The sequence below is a fragment of the Dasypus novemcinctus genome, chromosome 13 (genome assembly GCF_030445035.2).
Source record: "Dasypus novemcinctus isolate mDasNov1 chromosome 13, mDasNov1.1.hap2, whole genome shotgun sequence".
In the NCBI taxonomy this organism is placed as follows: Eukaryota; Metazoa; Chordata; class Mammalia; order Cingulata; family Dasypodidae; genus Dasypus; species Dasypus novemcinctus.
Window position 1 is genome coordinate 18447166 of NC_080685.1, and position 14529 is coordinate 18461694.

General features: G+C 40.3%; 1 protein-coding gene across 1 annotated transcript in view; it reads right to left on the bottom strand.

Annotated features, from left to right (window-relative positions):
• Positions 1-14529, bottom strand: part of DISC1 (DISC1 scaffold protein) — a 373484-nt gene that overhangs the window by 280181 nt on the left and 78774 nt on the right. The window contains exons 4-5 of the mRNA XM_058275388.2: positions 5431-5560; positions 924-1159 (exon numbers count right to left, since the gene is read on the bottom strand). Of these exons, the coding sequence (XP_058131371.2) occupies positions 924-1159; positions 5431-5560 (366 nt within the window). The remainder of the gene's footprint in view (positions 1-923; positions 1160-5430; positions 5561-14529) is intronic.

Sequence of the window (14529 nt, forward strand, 5' to 3'; positions counted from 1 at the left end):
CCCCTGCATGGCACAACACTCCTTGCACACATCAGCACTGCGCATGGGCCAGCTCCACACGGGTCAAGGAGGCCCGGGGTTTGAACCGCGGACCTCCCATGTGGCAGACGGACGCCCTAACCACTGGGCCAAGTCCACTTCCCTATTCTCATTTTTTCATCCAACATATGTGTGCTGTTCTGTCTGTCCTCTAAATAATACTATGAGCTCCATAGGGCAAGAGCTAGAATATGTCTTCTGGACACTCCACAAGACAGAACACAGGGAAAATACTCAGTTCCGAGCAAAGGAGATAAGAAACTTGGCTTCAGAATTAATGACTTGAGTTTAAGTATCAGTTTTGCCTCTTATTAATAGGGACTTGGGGCAAATTATTAAACTCCTTGAGCTTTCTTTTCCTCACCTGTAAAAGGGATAGAATAATAGAAGCAACTCCTAGAGTAAAATTTAACACAGTGCCTGGCCTGTAGTAAGCACTCAATAATCTCAGCTACTATTAATATTTCATTCTTTCAGATGGAAATGGTCCTTGATTGAGTCACCTTCTCTTAATGGCTCACTCTCCTCCCTCGGTGAGTGGTATAGTTCACCTCTTTCAAGACAATGGTACTCAGCAAAGACTGGCACCAGAACTGCTAACCCATTGGACTCCAATGGTTCTCCAAAGGAGAGCGGAAGCCCCTGGGTGTGTTCAGAAATGGGGAGGGGTGCATATTGGAATGGGGAAGGGCACTGGCATTTAGTGGGTGGGGTGGCCATATGTGAAATAGCTTGCAATGCCCAGGATTGCCCCACGAAATGAAAAATGTTTCCACCCCTTGAAAAATAGAGCACTGCTTTTAAAAATTTATATGTTTTTAACTCAGCCAAAAAAACCCACAACAGATCAAAGAGGTAAACAATCCAAAATCAATCAAAGATACCTCCTTATGGTCTCAGGAGGCTCCACGCAGAAGGGAACGTGACTGGCTGACGTGAGGGTATCCTCCAAGGCCTGGCCAAGCTCCTGCAGCTCGCCCAGGGGCAAGCTGCCCAGCAGGGAAGTCGGGTCACCGCCCGGCCAATGGATGAGATATTCTTGCTCCTGTATTTCCCTTCTCAGCTGTTGATCTTTTGCCTCCAACACAGACATCCTTGCTAGGAGGCCTTCGAGTTCTTTCTGTAGAGCATAGGAAGACCAGATTTCATCAATTAACCCTGCTAATGGCAAACTGCTCAGCCGATAATGACTCATTCAAATGATTCAGTCGTATGCCTCAGAGCCGCCAAGCTCCTCTTCTGAGGCAGGCAGGTTTTTGGAGGTTTGATGAACTGGAAAAATCAAGCCAGCTTTATATCTCTGATTAGTTGGCATAAGGAAAAACGTTCCCTCCCAAGCATTAAATAACTACTGGGGGGAGCCAGGGATTTGACTTGGAAAAACTCAACAAGTATATAAATGATACTGCATTTCAGGTGGAGGAGCTAGAATACTGGGCAACAAGCATCACTGACTTAAGATACTATCTAAGCAGGTAATACTAATCACCAACCACAATCAAAGAAAAGCCAACCGTCCTTTGTTGCTCTGTCTCCAAACACAAGGATTTAGCATGTAGCAGAAGATTTTAAAAAATATCATGACTTCTTCTGTTGAAGGTATTGAGAGAACAATGAGATGTTAAAAATTGTGTCATGCAGTCTAAAGTCCAAAAAATATTAAATAAATTTGATTCCTACTAACATAGCAAACCAGAATACACCCCCTTCCCTCCAAACTCCTGGCCTCCCCTCAGATCATGTTTGAGCCCCGTCTTTCCCCTCACACGCCCCTTGGTGGATCATTGGTGATGATTTTGGCAGCTTCAGGAATAAAGGAAAATTCTCAAGGGCTTGGTTTGCCCAGACCAAAAAAAAAAAGTTTATATATATATATATATATGCCAATCTGAGCTCAATGAATAAAACAAGCAGTAAGTAACTGAACACCAAATGTGTGCATAGCATTGTAGAAGATAATCATCTCCCTGCCCATATGATTCTGAATTTAAAACTCATACTCTTAATTAACATACTCCCATGGTCCTTGCCTTGGTCTCTGGCAGATAAGAGCACAGCTTTAATCCTGGGTGTCTTCATGTCTGTTTCCCAAGTTCTCTCCGTTCCAAGGCTCAGATAACCTACAGCTGCTACCTACTGAAATCACTTCCAGTAGTATCTGACAAAGTTCTGAACCATGATGCAGTTTGTTATTATTTTTGAATTCCAAAAATATATATTGGATTGTTTGTAAACTGGTCTGTTCCTTTGGGTGTATGAAGTTGTATAAATTCAAAGGTTTCACTTTTACTCAATTAAATAATGATTAAGGTTTTGATTGGCCATGTCAGTAGGACATGGAGTCCCTGCCCACCTTGGTACATGGGGACTCACAGAGAAAACTGCTTGGCAGAGGAGCCCCAGGAAGTAAACACACAGGAGAACACAGAGGAACAGAGACAGTTCCACTGACAGGCAAAGGTCCCAGGAAGAGAGAGAGCCTGATAATCTATATCTGACCTTGTAGAGGGAACAGAGCAGCTGAGCCTGGAGAGGAACAAGCCCCAGGAGAGAGACCAGACTTCTCCCAGCCTACGGCTGATATTGAGAGAAGGTGGGACCAGGGAGCCACAAGAGGAAGAGGAAGGCTGGACCCTTGCAGATGTCAGCAGCCACCTTGCTCCAACATGTGGCCAATGACTTTGGGTGAGAAGGTACCTCTATGGTACCTTGAGTTGAACTCCTTAGGGCTTTGTGACTGTAAGCTTCTACCCCAAATAAATACCCTTTATAAAATCCAACAAGGGAAGCGGATTTGGCTCAACTGATAGAGCATTTGCCTATCATACGGGAGGTCCAGGGTTCAAACCCAGGGCCTCCTGACCCGTGTGGTGAGCTGGTCCACACGCGGTGCTGATGCGTGCAAGGAGTGACATGCCACACAGGGGTGTCCCCCACGTAGGAGAGCCCCATGCGCAAGGAGTGCACCCTTCAAGGAGAGCTGCCCCACAAAAAAAAATGCACAGCCTGCCCAGGAGTGGCATTGCACACACAGAGAGCAGACAGAGCAAGATGACACCACCAAAAAAAGACACAGATTCCCAGTGCTGTTGACAAGAATGCAAGCAGGGAAACGGACTTTGGCCCAGTGGTTAGGGCGTCCGTCTACCATATGGGAGGTCCGCGGTTCAAACCCCGGGCCTCCTTGACCCGTGTGGAGTTGGCCATGCGCAGTGCTGATGCGCGCAAGGAGTGCCGCGCCACGCAAGGGTGTCCCCCGCGTGGGGGAGCCCCACGCGCAAGGAGTGCGCCCATGAGGAAAGCCGCCCAGCGTGAAAAGAAAGTGCAGCCTGCCCAAGAATGGCGCCGCCCACACTTCCCGTGCCGCTGACGACAACAGAAGCGGACAAAGAAACAAGACCCAGCAAATAGACACCAAGAACAGACAACCAGGGGAGGGGGGGAAATTAAATAAATAAATAAATCTTTAAAAAAAAAAAAAAAAAAAAAAAAAAGAATGCAAGCAAACACAGAAGAACACACAGCAAATGTACACAGAGAGTTAACAACAGTGGGGGGGGCGGGATAAATTTAAAAAAAATCCTTAAAAAAGAAACAACAACAGATTTCTAGTATTTTGCATCAGCACCCCTTTGGCTGACTAATACACACCACTAAGAAATTCTAAGTAGAAAAATACCATCTCAGTGTCTCCCATTGGGCCAAGATTACTGTAAAATGCCCACAGTCTCCCAATTAATCTGCCTACTCATACTTTTGATTTCCTACACCCTGTTCTTTAAAATGTGGTCAGGTCTTGTTGCTTCAGTGCTTAAAGCCCTCCAATGGTTCTCCATTTGAATCAGAGAAAGGCCAAAGTCCTTACAAAGGCCTGCAAGGTCCTGCAGGTGCCCTTGATCTCTGGCCTTGTCTCCTGCCATCATCCCGCTCAGCCTTCTGGCTGTTCTTCCCACCTCTGGGCCTCACCCTGGCTGCTCCCTCCACCTGGAACACTCCTACTGGAGATGCTGCAAGGACTACTCCCTCTCCTCCTTCAAGTACTGGCTTCAGTCTCACTTCTCAGAGTGGACCCCATTACCCCCATCCCCCTGGTCTATGCATCGTAGCTCTTACCACCCTACAACATACTATGTATATAACTTAGGTATTTATTATGTTTACCATTCATGGTCTCTCCACACAACTCAGCTGCACCGTGACCCCATGCATTTCAAATAGTGCTTGGCATATAGTATGCACCCAATAAATACCTGATAAATAAATGAATATTCGCCTTTCCCAAGTGCTACTAAGAATGTTCCCTTTAAACACTAAGAATGCTAGGATAAAATTATTTTCTGTATACTCTGACATTATTTGGAATTTTGTAGACCTTTAAGTGGTGAATGTTGTTAAAAACCAAATTGCCCATTTCAGCTAACCAAACTTTGCATGATGCTTACTGAAAATATAAGTGCTCAGTTTATTGGGGAATATGTTCAAATTATGACTTTTCTTCTTTTTGCCAACTTGATATGTCAAGGACTGGATGAGCAAATTCAGAGAACAAGATTACTTGGCATTGGGGAAGGATGGGTTCCATGGTTCCAGTGGTTTGTCCAAGCTCCCACAATTTTTCTAAGCTCACACAGCTACTCAGAGAAAAAAACAGGATTTGAACTTGGATGTTGAAGGTCTATGCTCATTCCACAACATAATGTTGCCTCTAATCAATGTCTCTTCAATGTTTCTGATTCCTGCCTCAAGGCTTCCAAACTTGAAGTAGGTTTTGACCAAGTTTCAAGGTTCCCTGCCTCTGGGGTACCATGTCAGCTTCCAGAGCTCCTGACCACGTCCTGCTCTAACGCAGTTCCGAGCCTCGACTTCTAGCCCTTGGGTGATTCTTGGCCAACTTTCAACCACTACTCTGGGCCAACCTTGGGCTTCCACGTATTGCCTGTTAATGATTCCTAGATTGCTTGCCTTACCCAAACTAGACTTGGAACTCTATCTCCCCAACAAATTCTGCTCACAGTCTAGCATGATAAGCCTTTCCATAAAGGGCATGCACAGTACGGATTTCTTTCTGTCTTCCAAAAGGACTTTCTAAAGGTCAAAATGATAAGATGTAACAAATTGGTCTGGTAGATAAGGAAAGCATATTCAAAAGGTAATGAGAAATATGTATGAAATAACAGGCACAAAAACGGCTAAGCTTTCAACTCCTCACTCATAATGAGATTCATATATCCTCTAGTCATTCTCCAGCAATCTCTGCTCTGCACTTTACAGGTTGACAGCTAAAGTTCTAACGGCTATACTCAAGCAAAACACAGACCCATTCAGTTAACTTCGGCTTACTTGGATTTTTTTAAAAGTGGCCCATTTCTTGAAAATTCTTCATTTGCTTACCTGCAACTGCTGCTTTTCTTGAAGAAGCCAGTCTCGTCTCGTGATGGACACGTGGAGTTTGTCCTGAGCTGAAGGTTCCAAGGGCTTCATATCTCTTCTGAGTGGAGAGTGGGTGTCTTCACTGCTGGCCCTTAAAATAAAACATTGATTTTGGTACAGGTAAGCAGAAACTGAAATCCTCAGGTTTACAAGAATCGTATGTATAAGAAATTTCACAAAAAAGGCCCCAGATGTTCTCAACCTTAAGAGGGTAACAAAGATGAGGTACTTAATGAAAGTTTCTGCTCTAATTAAAATGTGTTGGCATTTTTGCTTTTTCCCATAGCCTAGTTTCTATCATAACCTGGACTTGTATTGTCCAATACAGTAGCTCCTAGCCTCGTGTGGCTACTGAGTACTTGAAATGTGGCTTGTCCAAATTAAAATGTGCTAAAAGTATGAAATACACATAATATTTTAAAGATTTAGTATGAAAAAGAAGTGTAAAAAATATCTCCTTAATATTTTTATGCTTATTACAGGTTGAAATGATATTTTGGATATTTTGGATTATGTAAAATGTATTGTTAAAATTAATTTCACTGGTTTCTTATTTTTTAAAATGTGGCCACTAGATAACTTAAATTATATATGTGGCTTGCATTATATTTTCTTCAAAAACATTGTCTTGGACCATCCAAAAAAAATCAAAATTCCAAGGTTGATCTTGGCTATGGAGATTTAACAAGAAAGCGAGACTGATTTGTTGGTCCCGAACAGAGCCTCTCAGAAAAGGTTTACAAAAAAACTGTTGAAAACTACTTTACATCTATTTGACACCTTCTCTGCCTTCTCTTATTCTTGCAGGAATTGCCATATTCGGTTAAAGCCGAGCTAGAGAAAATGAGGACACAAGCTTGAGCCTTACACAGATTATATTCACAGAAGTCTTACAGGTATTTATCTTCAATGGATGGTCAATATTTCCATTCTCTTAGTAAAAAAACTACTCAAAGTATTCAATTTCTAACTCGATTCAGCTTGTCAGAAAAAAAATTTACCGTAAGTGTAACTCTATAAAGAATTCAAGAAAGCTGCATCTAAGAAAACATCATCAACAAAGTTAAATATCAGGTTGGGGAAAATACTGCCACATATGTGTCAGACAAAGGGAGAACAATGCTAATTTTAAAAGAGTTCTCCAAATCAATAATAAAAGACAAGTGCACCAATCAGAAATTACAAAAGGATAAGAAAATATTTATCATAAAAAGTTCTTCTAAGTGTCCATCAAAACAACTGTAAAATATTTTTCACCTATCAAACTGGCAATGGTTTTTATAAGCCACAATTCTTTGGTAAGGATAAGTGTCTTAATGTGACAGAGCTGCTATGACAAAAATGATACCATGGTTTGGCTTAAACAAAAAGTGTTATCTCACAGTGATGAAGGCTAGAAGTCTAAAATCAAGAAGTCATCAAGGCTATGCTTTGATGTTGACAGTTTTCTAGTGATGGAAGTCCTCTATCACATGGTGATGTCCTTGGTCTCCTCCTATGGCTGTCTCTACTTCTGGTTTCTACTTCTATGTCCAATTTCCTCTCTTTATGAAGTTTCCAGCCATGTGGATTTGGCCCATCATGATTCAATTTGTCTACATCTGAACAGGATGTTCCAAGACCCTATTCATAAATGAGTCCACACCCTATACAGATTAACATATTCAAAGATACTATTTACAAATTGGTTCGCATCCACAGAAAAAACCAGAAAGTTTGAACTTTTCATGGATGTCAGATTTAATCACCAATAGTAGGGATAAGTATTAGGCTTTAAAATTTTTATTAACTTCTTGTTTTAAAATAATTTCAACCTTACAGAACAGTGCAAAAAATAATGAAAAACCAATAAAGAACTCTAATATTATCCCCTACCCAGACACGCAGATTTACCAACTTTTTAACATTTCATCACATTCATTATATCATTCTATCATCTATCTACTGTCTAAACATTTCAAAGTAGGTTGCATGCATCGTGCTCCTTTAGCATTTAATACTTCCATGTGTATTTCTTAAAAACAAGAATATTCACTTATGTAACCACTGATGGTGGGTTGAAGCTGTACGTACCCTCAGAAAAACATGGTTCTTAAATCTAATTCATTCCTGTGGGTATAAACCCATTTTAAGTAGGACCTTTGGATGAGGTTACTTGAGTTAAAGTTTGGCCCACATCAATCAAGATGGGTCTTAATCCTATTACTGTAGTCCTTTAAAAACAGAACGAAATTCAGGCAGAAAAAAAAGAAAGCTACAAGGAGTACCCAAAGGCTGAAATTCAACGGAACCCGGAAGAGAATGGACAGGTCATATGACAAAGGAGAAAAGAGAGAAGTACCAAGGATCACTAGCCTTCATGAAGAAAGCATCACTTTGATGATGGCTTGGTTTGGACTTTTTCCTAACTTCAAAACTGTAAGCAAAGAAATGTTCATTGTTTAAGCCAAATCATGCTTGAGCAGCCTAGGAAACTAAAACTTCACTTTAAGAATAGTTATCAAGCTCAAGAAATTTAACATTGAAATAAAGCATACAATCCATATTCCACTTTTTTCAATTGTCCCAATAATGTCCTTCTGGGCATTTTCTCCTCAAGTAATTCAGTCCAGAATAATGTATTTCACTTAATTTCCATTGTCTCATTAGTCTCTCTCTCTATTTTAAATTGTAGAAATACATACAACCTAAAATTTCACAACTCAACCACTGGAAAGCATACAATTTAGTGGAATTAATTACATTCACAATGTTGGGAAACGATCACCACCCTTCATTACCAAAACATTTCCATAACCCCAAACAGAAACCCTGCACCTATTATGCATTAACTCCCCATTCTCCCTCTCTATTCCCCCCTACAATTCACCCTAGTAATCTGTCCTCTATTTCCTGTCCCTATGAATTTACATATTCTAGTTATTTCGTATAAGTGAAATCATACAATATCTGTCTTTTTGTATCTGACTTATTTCACTCAACAGAATGTCTTCAAGGTTCATCCATGTAGTTGCATGTATCACAACTTCATTTTTTACAACTAAGTAATATTTCACATTTTGTATATACCACATTTTGTTTATCCATGCATCTATTGATGAATCACTGAATTGCTTCAGTCTTTAGGCTGTTATGAATGATGCTGCAATAAATCAATATCTGTTCAAGTCCTTGCATTCGATTCTTTTGACTGTGTTCCTAGAGGTGGGATTGCTGGGTCATATGGTGGTTCTATGTTTAGCTTTTTGAGGAACCACCAAACTGTTTTCCAAAGCAACTGCATCATTTGATATTCCCACCAAAAAATTGACTAAGGTTCCTATTTCTCTGCCTCTTCACCAGCACTGGCTATTTTCTATTCTTTTTAGTAATGGGCATTCTAGTGGTATTGAGGTGGTAGGCTTAAAATTTAATATAACTTTGTATCCTATATTTCCACTTTTAAGAATTCATTCTACATAAACAATCATGGATATGCACAAAGACTAGCTACAAAATCATATTTTTTAGTAGCCAAAAACTGAAAATACCCTCATCGTGCCCCCAAATGAGGGACAAGTGCAGCAAACAATGCTATAACCATAGCAAGGAAGGTTATGCAGTCACTAAAAATTAAATCATGAAAGACCTAAGGTCATGGAAAATGTTCACTTCTGCCAAAAGATGGAAGCAACCTAAGTGTTCATCAATTGGTGAATGGTTAAACAAAATGTTGCATATACATACAATGGAATATTATTGAGCCATAAAAAGGAACAACATTTTGATACGTGTGACAACATGGATGAACCTTGAAGACATCCTGTTGAGTGAAATAAGTCAGACCCAAAAGGACAAATATTGTATTATCTCACTGATATGAAATATCATAAGTCAGAAATCAGAATATAGGTTACCAGGAGTCAGGATGTGGATAGGGATGAAGAATTAATGCTTAAATGGTACATAGTTTCTATTTGGGTTGATAGACAAATTTGGTAATGGACGGTGGTGTCAGTTGCACAATATTGTGAACATAAATGCACTGAATTATACATTTGAATGTGGTTAAAAGCAGAAATTTTATGTTGTATATATGTTACTAAAATAGAATTTTTTTTAAACTCTAGTGCTGTACAACACAGTGACCCTAAAGTAAACCATTGACTATAGTTAAAAGGACAATTATAAAAACGTTCTTTCATCAATTGTAACAGATGTACCACAACTAAAGCAAGATGTTAATAATAGGGTGATAACTGGAACTCTGTATTTTAATCATGATTTTCCTATAAACCTGTAACTTCTCTAAAAAATTTTTTTTTTTTAATGCCAAATTAAGCCTACATCCTCTGCTGCTAGAATCTCCTTCCACTCAGCTAGAAGCTGTCTGCCAAACTCTTATTTATTTCAGGGCTCATTAGGTAAAAACATGAAGTTTTATGCTCTTATTTACATATTAGCTCCACATGTCTTAGAAATTAAAATGAGTAAATGATCTCAATGTGAGTTGTGGCCTTGTTCATCTCCTTCTACCCCCACCCCATTTCATGCATTCATTCACTCATTCAGAAATAGAAAAAATTAAGCCCATCTACTATGTCCCATGGATTGTTCTTGGTGCTAAGGAAACAGCAGTAAACAAGAGTTGTTTCCTATATGTAGCAGTGGAGACGAACACTTTAACATAAAAATTACAAGGCAATGGACTAAATGCTCAATCCCAACAAAATCAAGCTAATTGCTATAAAAGTTTAGAGATGGGAGCAACTCTTTCACGTCCTAAAACTTAACGCATCAAGACCTCTCCTGTACTCTGCAATACCACTCTGTTCTCAGCAAGATTATAAAAGTTTCTGTTTCCTATTTGCTTCAAGTTATATTCAACCCACACCCACTGATTAAGTTACCTTACTCACTATTCAATAGGGGCATCAGAGAAAGACAGAAAAGAGGACACCATGTAGCATTAGAAAAACATGGTCTGACTTTTTCTAGCTGTGTGTCTTTGGACTGTAACCTAACCTCTTTGAACTTTATCTTCTTCCTTTGAAAAATGAAAATAATAATGCCATCCCTAATGTCTTAGTTTTCCAGGCTGCTATGACAAATACCACACAATGGGTTGGCTTAAACAACAGGAATTTATTGGTTCGTGACTTCAGAGGTCAGAAGTCCAAATCAAGGCATTGGCAAGAAGGCTTGCTTCTTCTCACGGTTGATAGTGTTCTGGTGAGCTGGCAATCCTTGGGGTTCCTTGGCTTTCCCATCACATGGCAGTGACCCTTCCTTTCCCTTCCAGTTCCACTGACTTCCTGCTTCCAGCTTCTCTCCATGGCTTTTTCTTTATAAGACCTCCAATAATAGGATGAAGACTGACCTTGGATCAGTTGGCCACACCTTAAGTAAAAACAACATCTACCAAAGGTCCTATCTGCAATGGGTTCACATCACAGGAATGGATTAGGATTAAGAACGTGTTTTTTTCTGGGGTATCTGGTTGATTATAGGGATCAAATTTTTTCAATAAATGCCCACTGAGCACCTGTGTGCAGGTCCCACCCTCCAACACTGGGGCAGGGGATTTGAATACAGAGCAGTTCTGCCCTCAGGGTTTTGTTGTTTAATTTCCATGATGTTTCAATGTTTCCATCAGGATAATGATCTGTACTAATGCCCAATGTTCATACTGTCCTATACAGAGTAATGAAAATTAAAGACAAAAGCTTTCTGAGAATCTTTAAATGTTTCAAAAGAGGAGGGGAAGTCTTTGGAACTAAATCACCATTAGCAATTGCTATTGATGGGAATGGGAGGTACTTTGTCCTCTGGGCTCCAGATTCTTTATTCAAAATGCTCCTCTTGGCCTGTTTCTGCAATCATTTGTTTACAGGTCTGCCTTTCCTACTAGACCAGGAGCCTCTGGAGGGCCGAGTGAGTCCATTTTGACTGAGCAGGAATTCAATAAATATTTGTTGAAGGATTTAATGAATTCATGGCCTAGAAAATCCAGAAGTCATTTATATTCAGCTTTCATTGCATTACATCATTTCTTTGCACTAATTTATTTCCCAATTTGCCCTGCCTATGCCAATATTAGGAGTTTCCTGAATTTCCTAAATAAATACCATCTGGGTTGGGTTGGGAGTTCTTAAAGGAAATCAACATAGAATTGAAAATTAGCTACAGAGGAGCTACTGGTGGATAACTGGGAATTCTCTATATTATTGTTAATCACATTCATTACTTAATCCAAAGAAAAGCCCCTGTGAATTTCTCTTCTCTCTCTCATATTCCTACTCCCAGTATAGAAAGCAAACTGAGGGCTGAGTGATCTGCCCCAGGACACACTGTAACTCAGTAATGAAGCAGGGGACAGGTTTCCCTCTTTCAAATCTTTAGTCCTCTGAGTCCCGCTCCCTCTTCCTTCCACAATGCTGCTCCCTTTATATTTAATAATTCTCAATGTGTAATCCCTAATGTCAGTACAAATTAGCATCACTGCTATAAACTAATCAGTATGTAAAATGAGCAAATCCCTCAGGGGCAAGAATTAAAAACATGAGGGTTAGAATGTTAGAACAGTGCTCAGTGCCAACGGGAACTTGGCGTGCCTAAGAGCCACACTCTCAGACTCAAGATTTCAGACGGAGAAGTTAAGCAAACCCCCATCTGGGCCTGCCTGGTACTGCAAGAATCGGGCCTTTCTATTTTTCTTTTCCATAACAAATTTAAAGAACTTTAAAATCCATTTGTAAAATAAGATCCTCCATCACTTGCACTTGTTTTTCAGGGTTGTCATAACAAAGTACCATTTCTGTTGCTAAAACGACAGAAATGTATTGTCCCCGGTTCTGAAGGTAAGGAGTCCACAACTAGGGTATTGGCAGGGCCACATGTCAGCCAAAACCTATACAGAAGAATCCTTCCTTGCTTCTCCCAAGCTTCTGGTGTTTGTTGGCAGCCCCTGGGCAAACCTCCATCCCTGCCTCTGTCTTCCCATGGCAAATTCCCCACTCATGCCTGTGTTTGTGATCAGAGTTCCCTCTTCTTTAATCCATTTTGGCTCATTTAACTAATCAAATCTTCAAGGACCTTGTTTCCAAATAAGGTCTCACATTCATGGGACAAAGGGCTAGGACTTGAACATGTCTTCTGGAAGGGACACAATTCCACCCATAACAGCACTGAAAAACATTTAGTTCCAAATTATATAGAAAAATTGTGATTCCAGTGATAACATCCACTATGATTGTTGCCAATGAATGTTTCAGTAAGGTTGAAAACAATCCATCTGGTACAGGTGGTTCCAGGGCCCAGTTATTAATGAGTGTGTGTCTTATGATGACTCCACATCGGTACCTCCGCCCCAGCCCAGCAACCATCAGCGTTTCCCACGGGGCACAAGTGCTCTTTGCTTTGTTCAGTGGGCACCTTTCGAAGCATCTGAGAGTGAGAGGAAACTGGCGGGCAGAGGAAAGGTCAGACGATCCACCTGCTTGAATTATCTGTGAAAATTGGTATGATGTATACAAAGTTTCAGGGAAACAAAGAGGGGTCCGCTTCTCAGACAGGAATGTCAGTCTTCATGAGCTCAAAAAATTGGTGTTTTGTGCCACTGCTGGAGTCATGAAATTTTAATCCTGGAATTATCAAGCCCAATTCCCTCATTACCAGAGTTAGGAAAATAAGGCCCAGAGGGAGAGCTACCTCAGTCCAGAAGATTGTATCTGCCAAAAAATGCTGAGTATGGTCCTTCTAGATTTTACTCACTGCTCCCTACTGACGACCAATCCATCAAATTTATGTCCAATGACTTATGTGTTTCCATCTCTCCCTCTTTGAGTAGATGGTGATAAAGAAGTGGTTTAGGGCAGTCATATAACCACTGACAGTTTTTAAATGTATAAATAGCTTCCTCATCCAACAAGCAATGTCATAAATTACAAGGCCTCTCTGATAACATAGTGTAATATTGTACAATTTCCAGGGATGATATAAGTGACTTTATAATTCTTCCTTGCATTTATGCGATGAGTCTAAAAAGTAAAGGGGGATGGAATAGAAGTCATAGTCATTAGAAAAGTATCATTATTTTATACAGTTCTTATGCCACTCATACAAAGGACTACTCTGCAAGAAGGACACATGAATATTTATTTGTATTTATAATAGATATGTCCTATGCTACTTGGCTTCAGGACCAAATTTGAATGAAGAGAATGACATGGAGGATCTTTATTTGGAAGCTATTATTTATAATCCACTTTTTCTTTTTAAAAAAGGGGGGGGCGTGTTTCTGAGGCTCACTTCAACCTATTTTCTCCTCTTTTCCTTTCTTCCTTTCTCTTCTTTAGGCTAGGTGATAACAAAGGAGAAAGGGGTGATAGGGTTTCCTGAGAGTGCAAAAGAGCCCTATGCTTTGAAGCTTTTTGGGGATCCCAGAAAAGATCATGTCCTGAGAGCTAATCCGTTCCTGTCCATGTAAACCTATTGTAGGTGGGGACTCAATTAAAGTACTTCTGTTAAAGGCCTTTGATTAGATTGCATGGTCCAGGGTGGGTCTTAATCCTCCTACGGGAGTCCTTTATAAACAGAGGACTAAAAGCAGCAGACAGAGAAAAAGTGGTAGAGACAGAGAAAAGGAACCCAAGAGCTGAGAGAGGAACCTGGGAGACAGGAAGCCCCAGACAGAGCAGCCAGAAGCTGAAGCAACAGACCCAGAAGAGAAGCAGATGCTTCCAAGTGCCTTGCCATGTGAGAGGGGACGCCAGGACTGACGGTGATCAATGGAGGCCAGTCTCCCGATGTTGCCTCTGGATTTGGGCTCTTTCAAGGACTCAGAACTGAAAGCTTTAAACCTAATAAATCCCATTATAAAAGCCAACCCATTTTTGGTATATTGCTCCCAGTAGCTTTTAGCAAACTAAAACGTGCCCATACCTGATAGTTCCCATTTTGGGACTCCACCTCAAGCTCTGATTCAGGTTTCAGAAGCACATCCTGGTACTTTGATAATAAAGATAATTTTTTTTTCTTTTTTCTTTTTTCTTTTTTCTTTTTTAAAGATACTTAGATTAC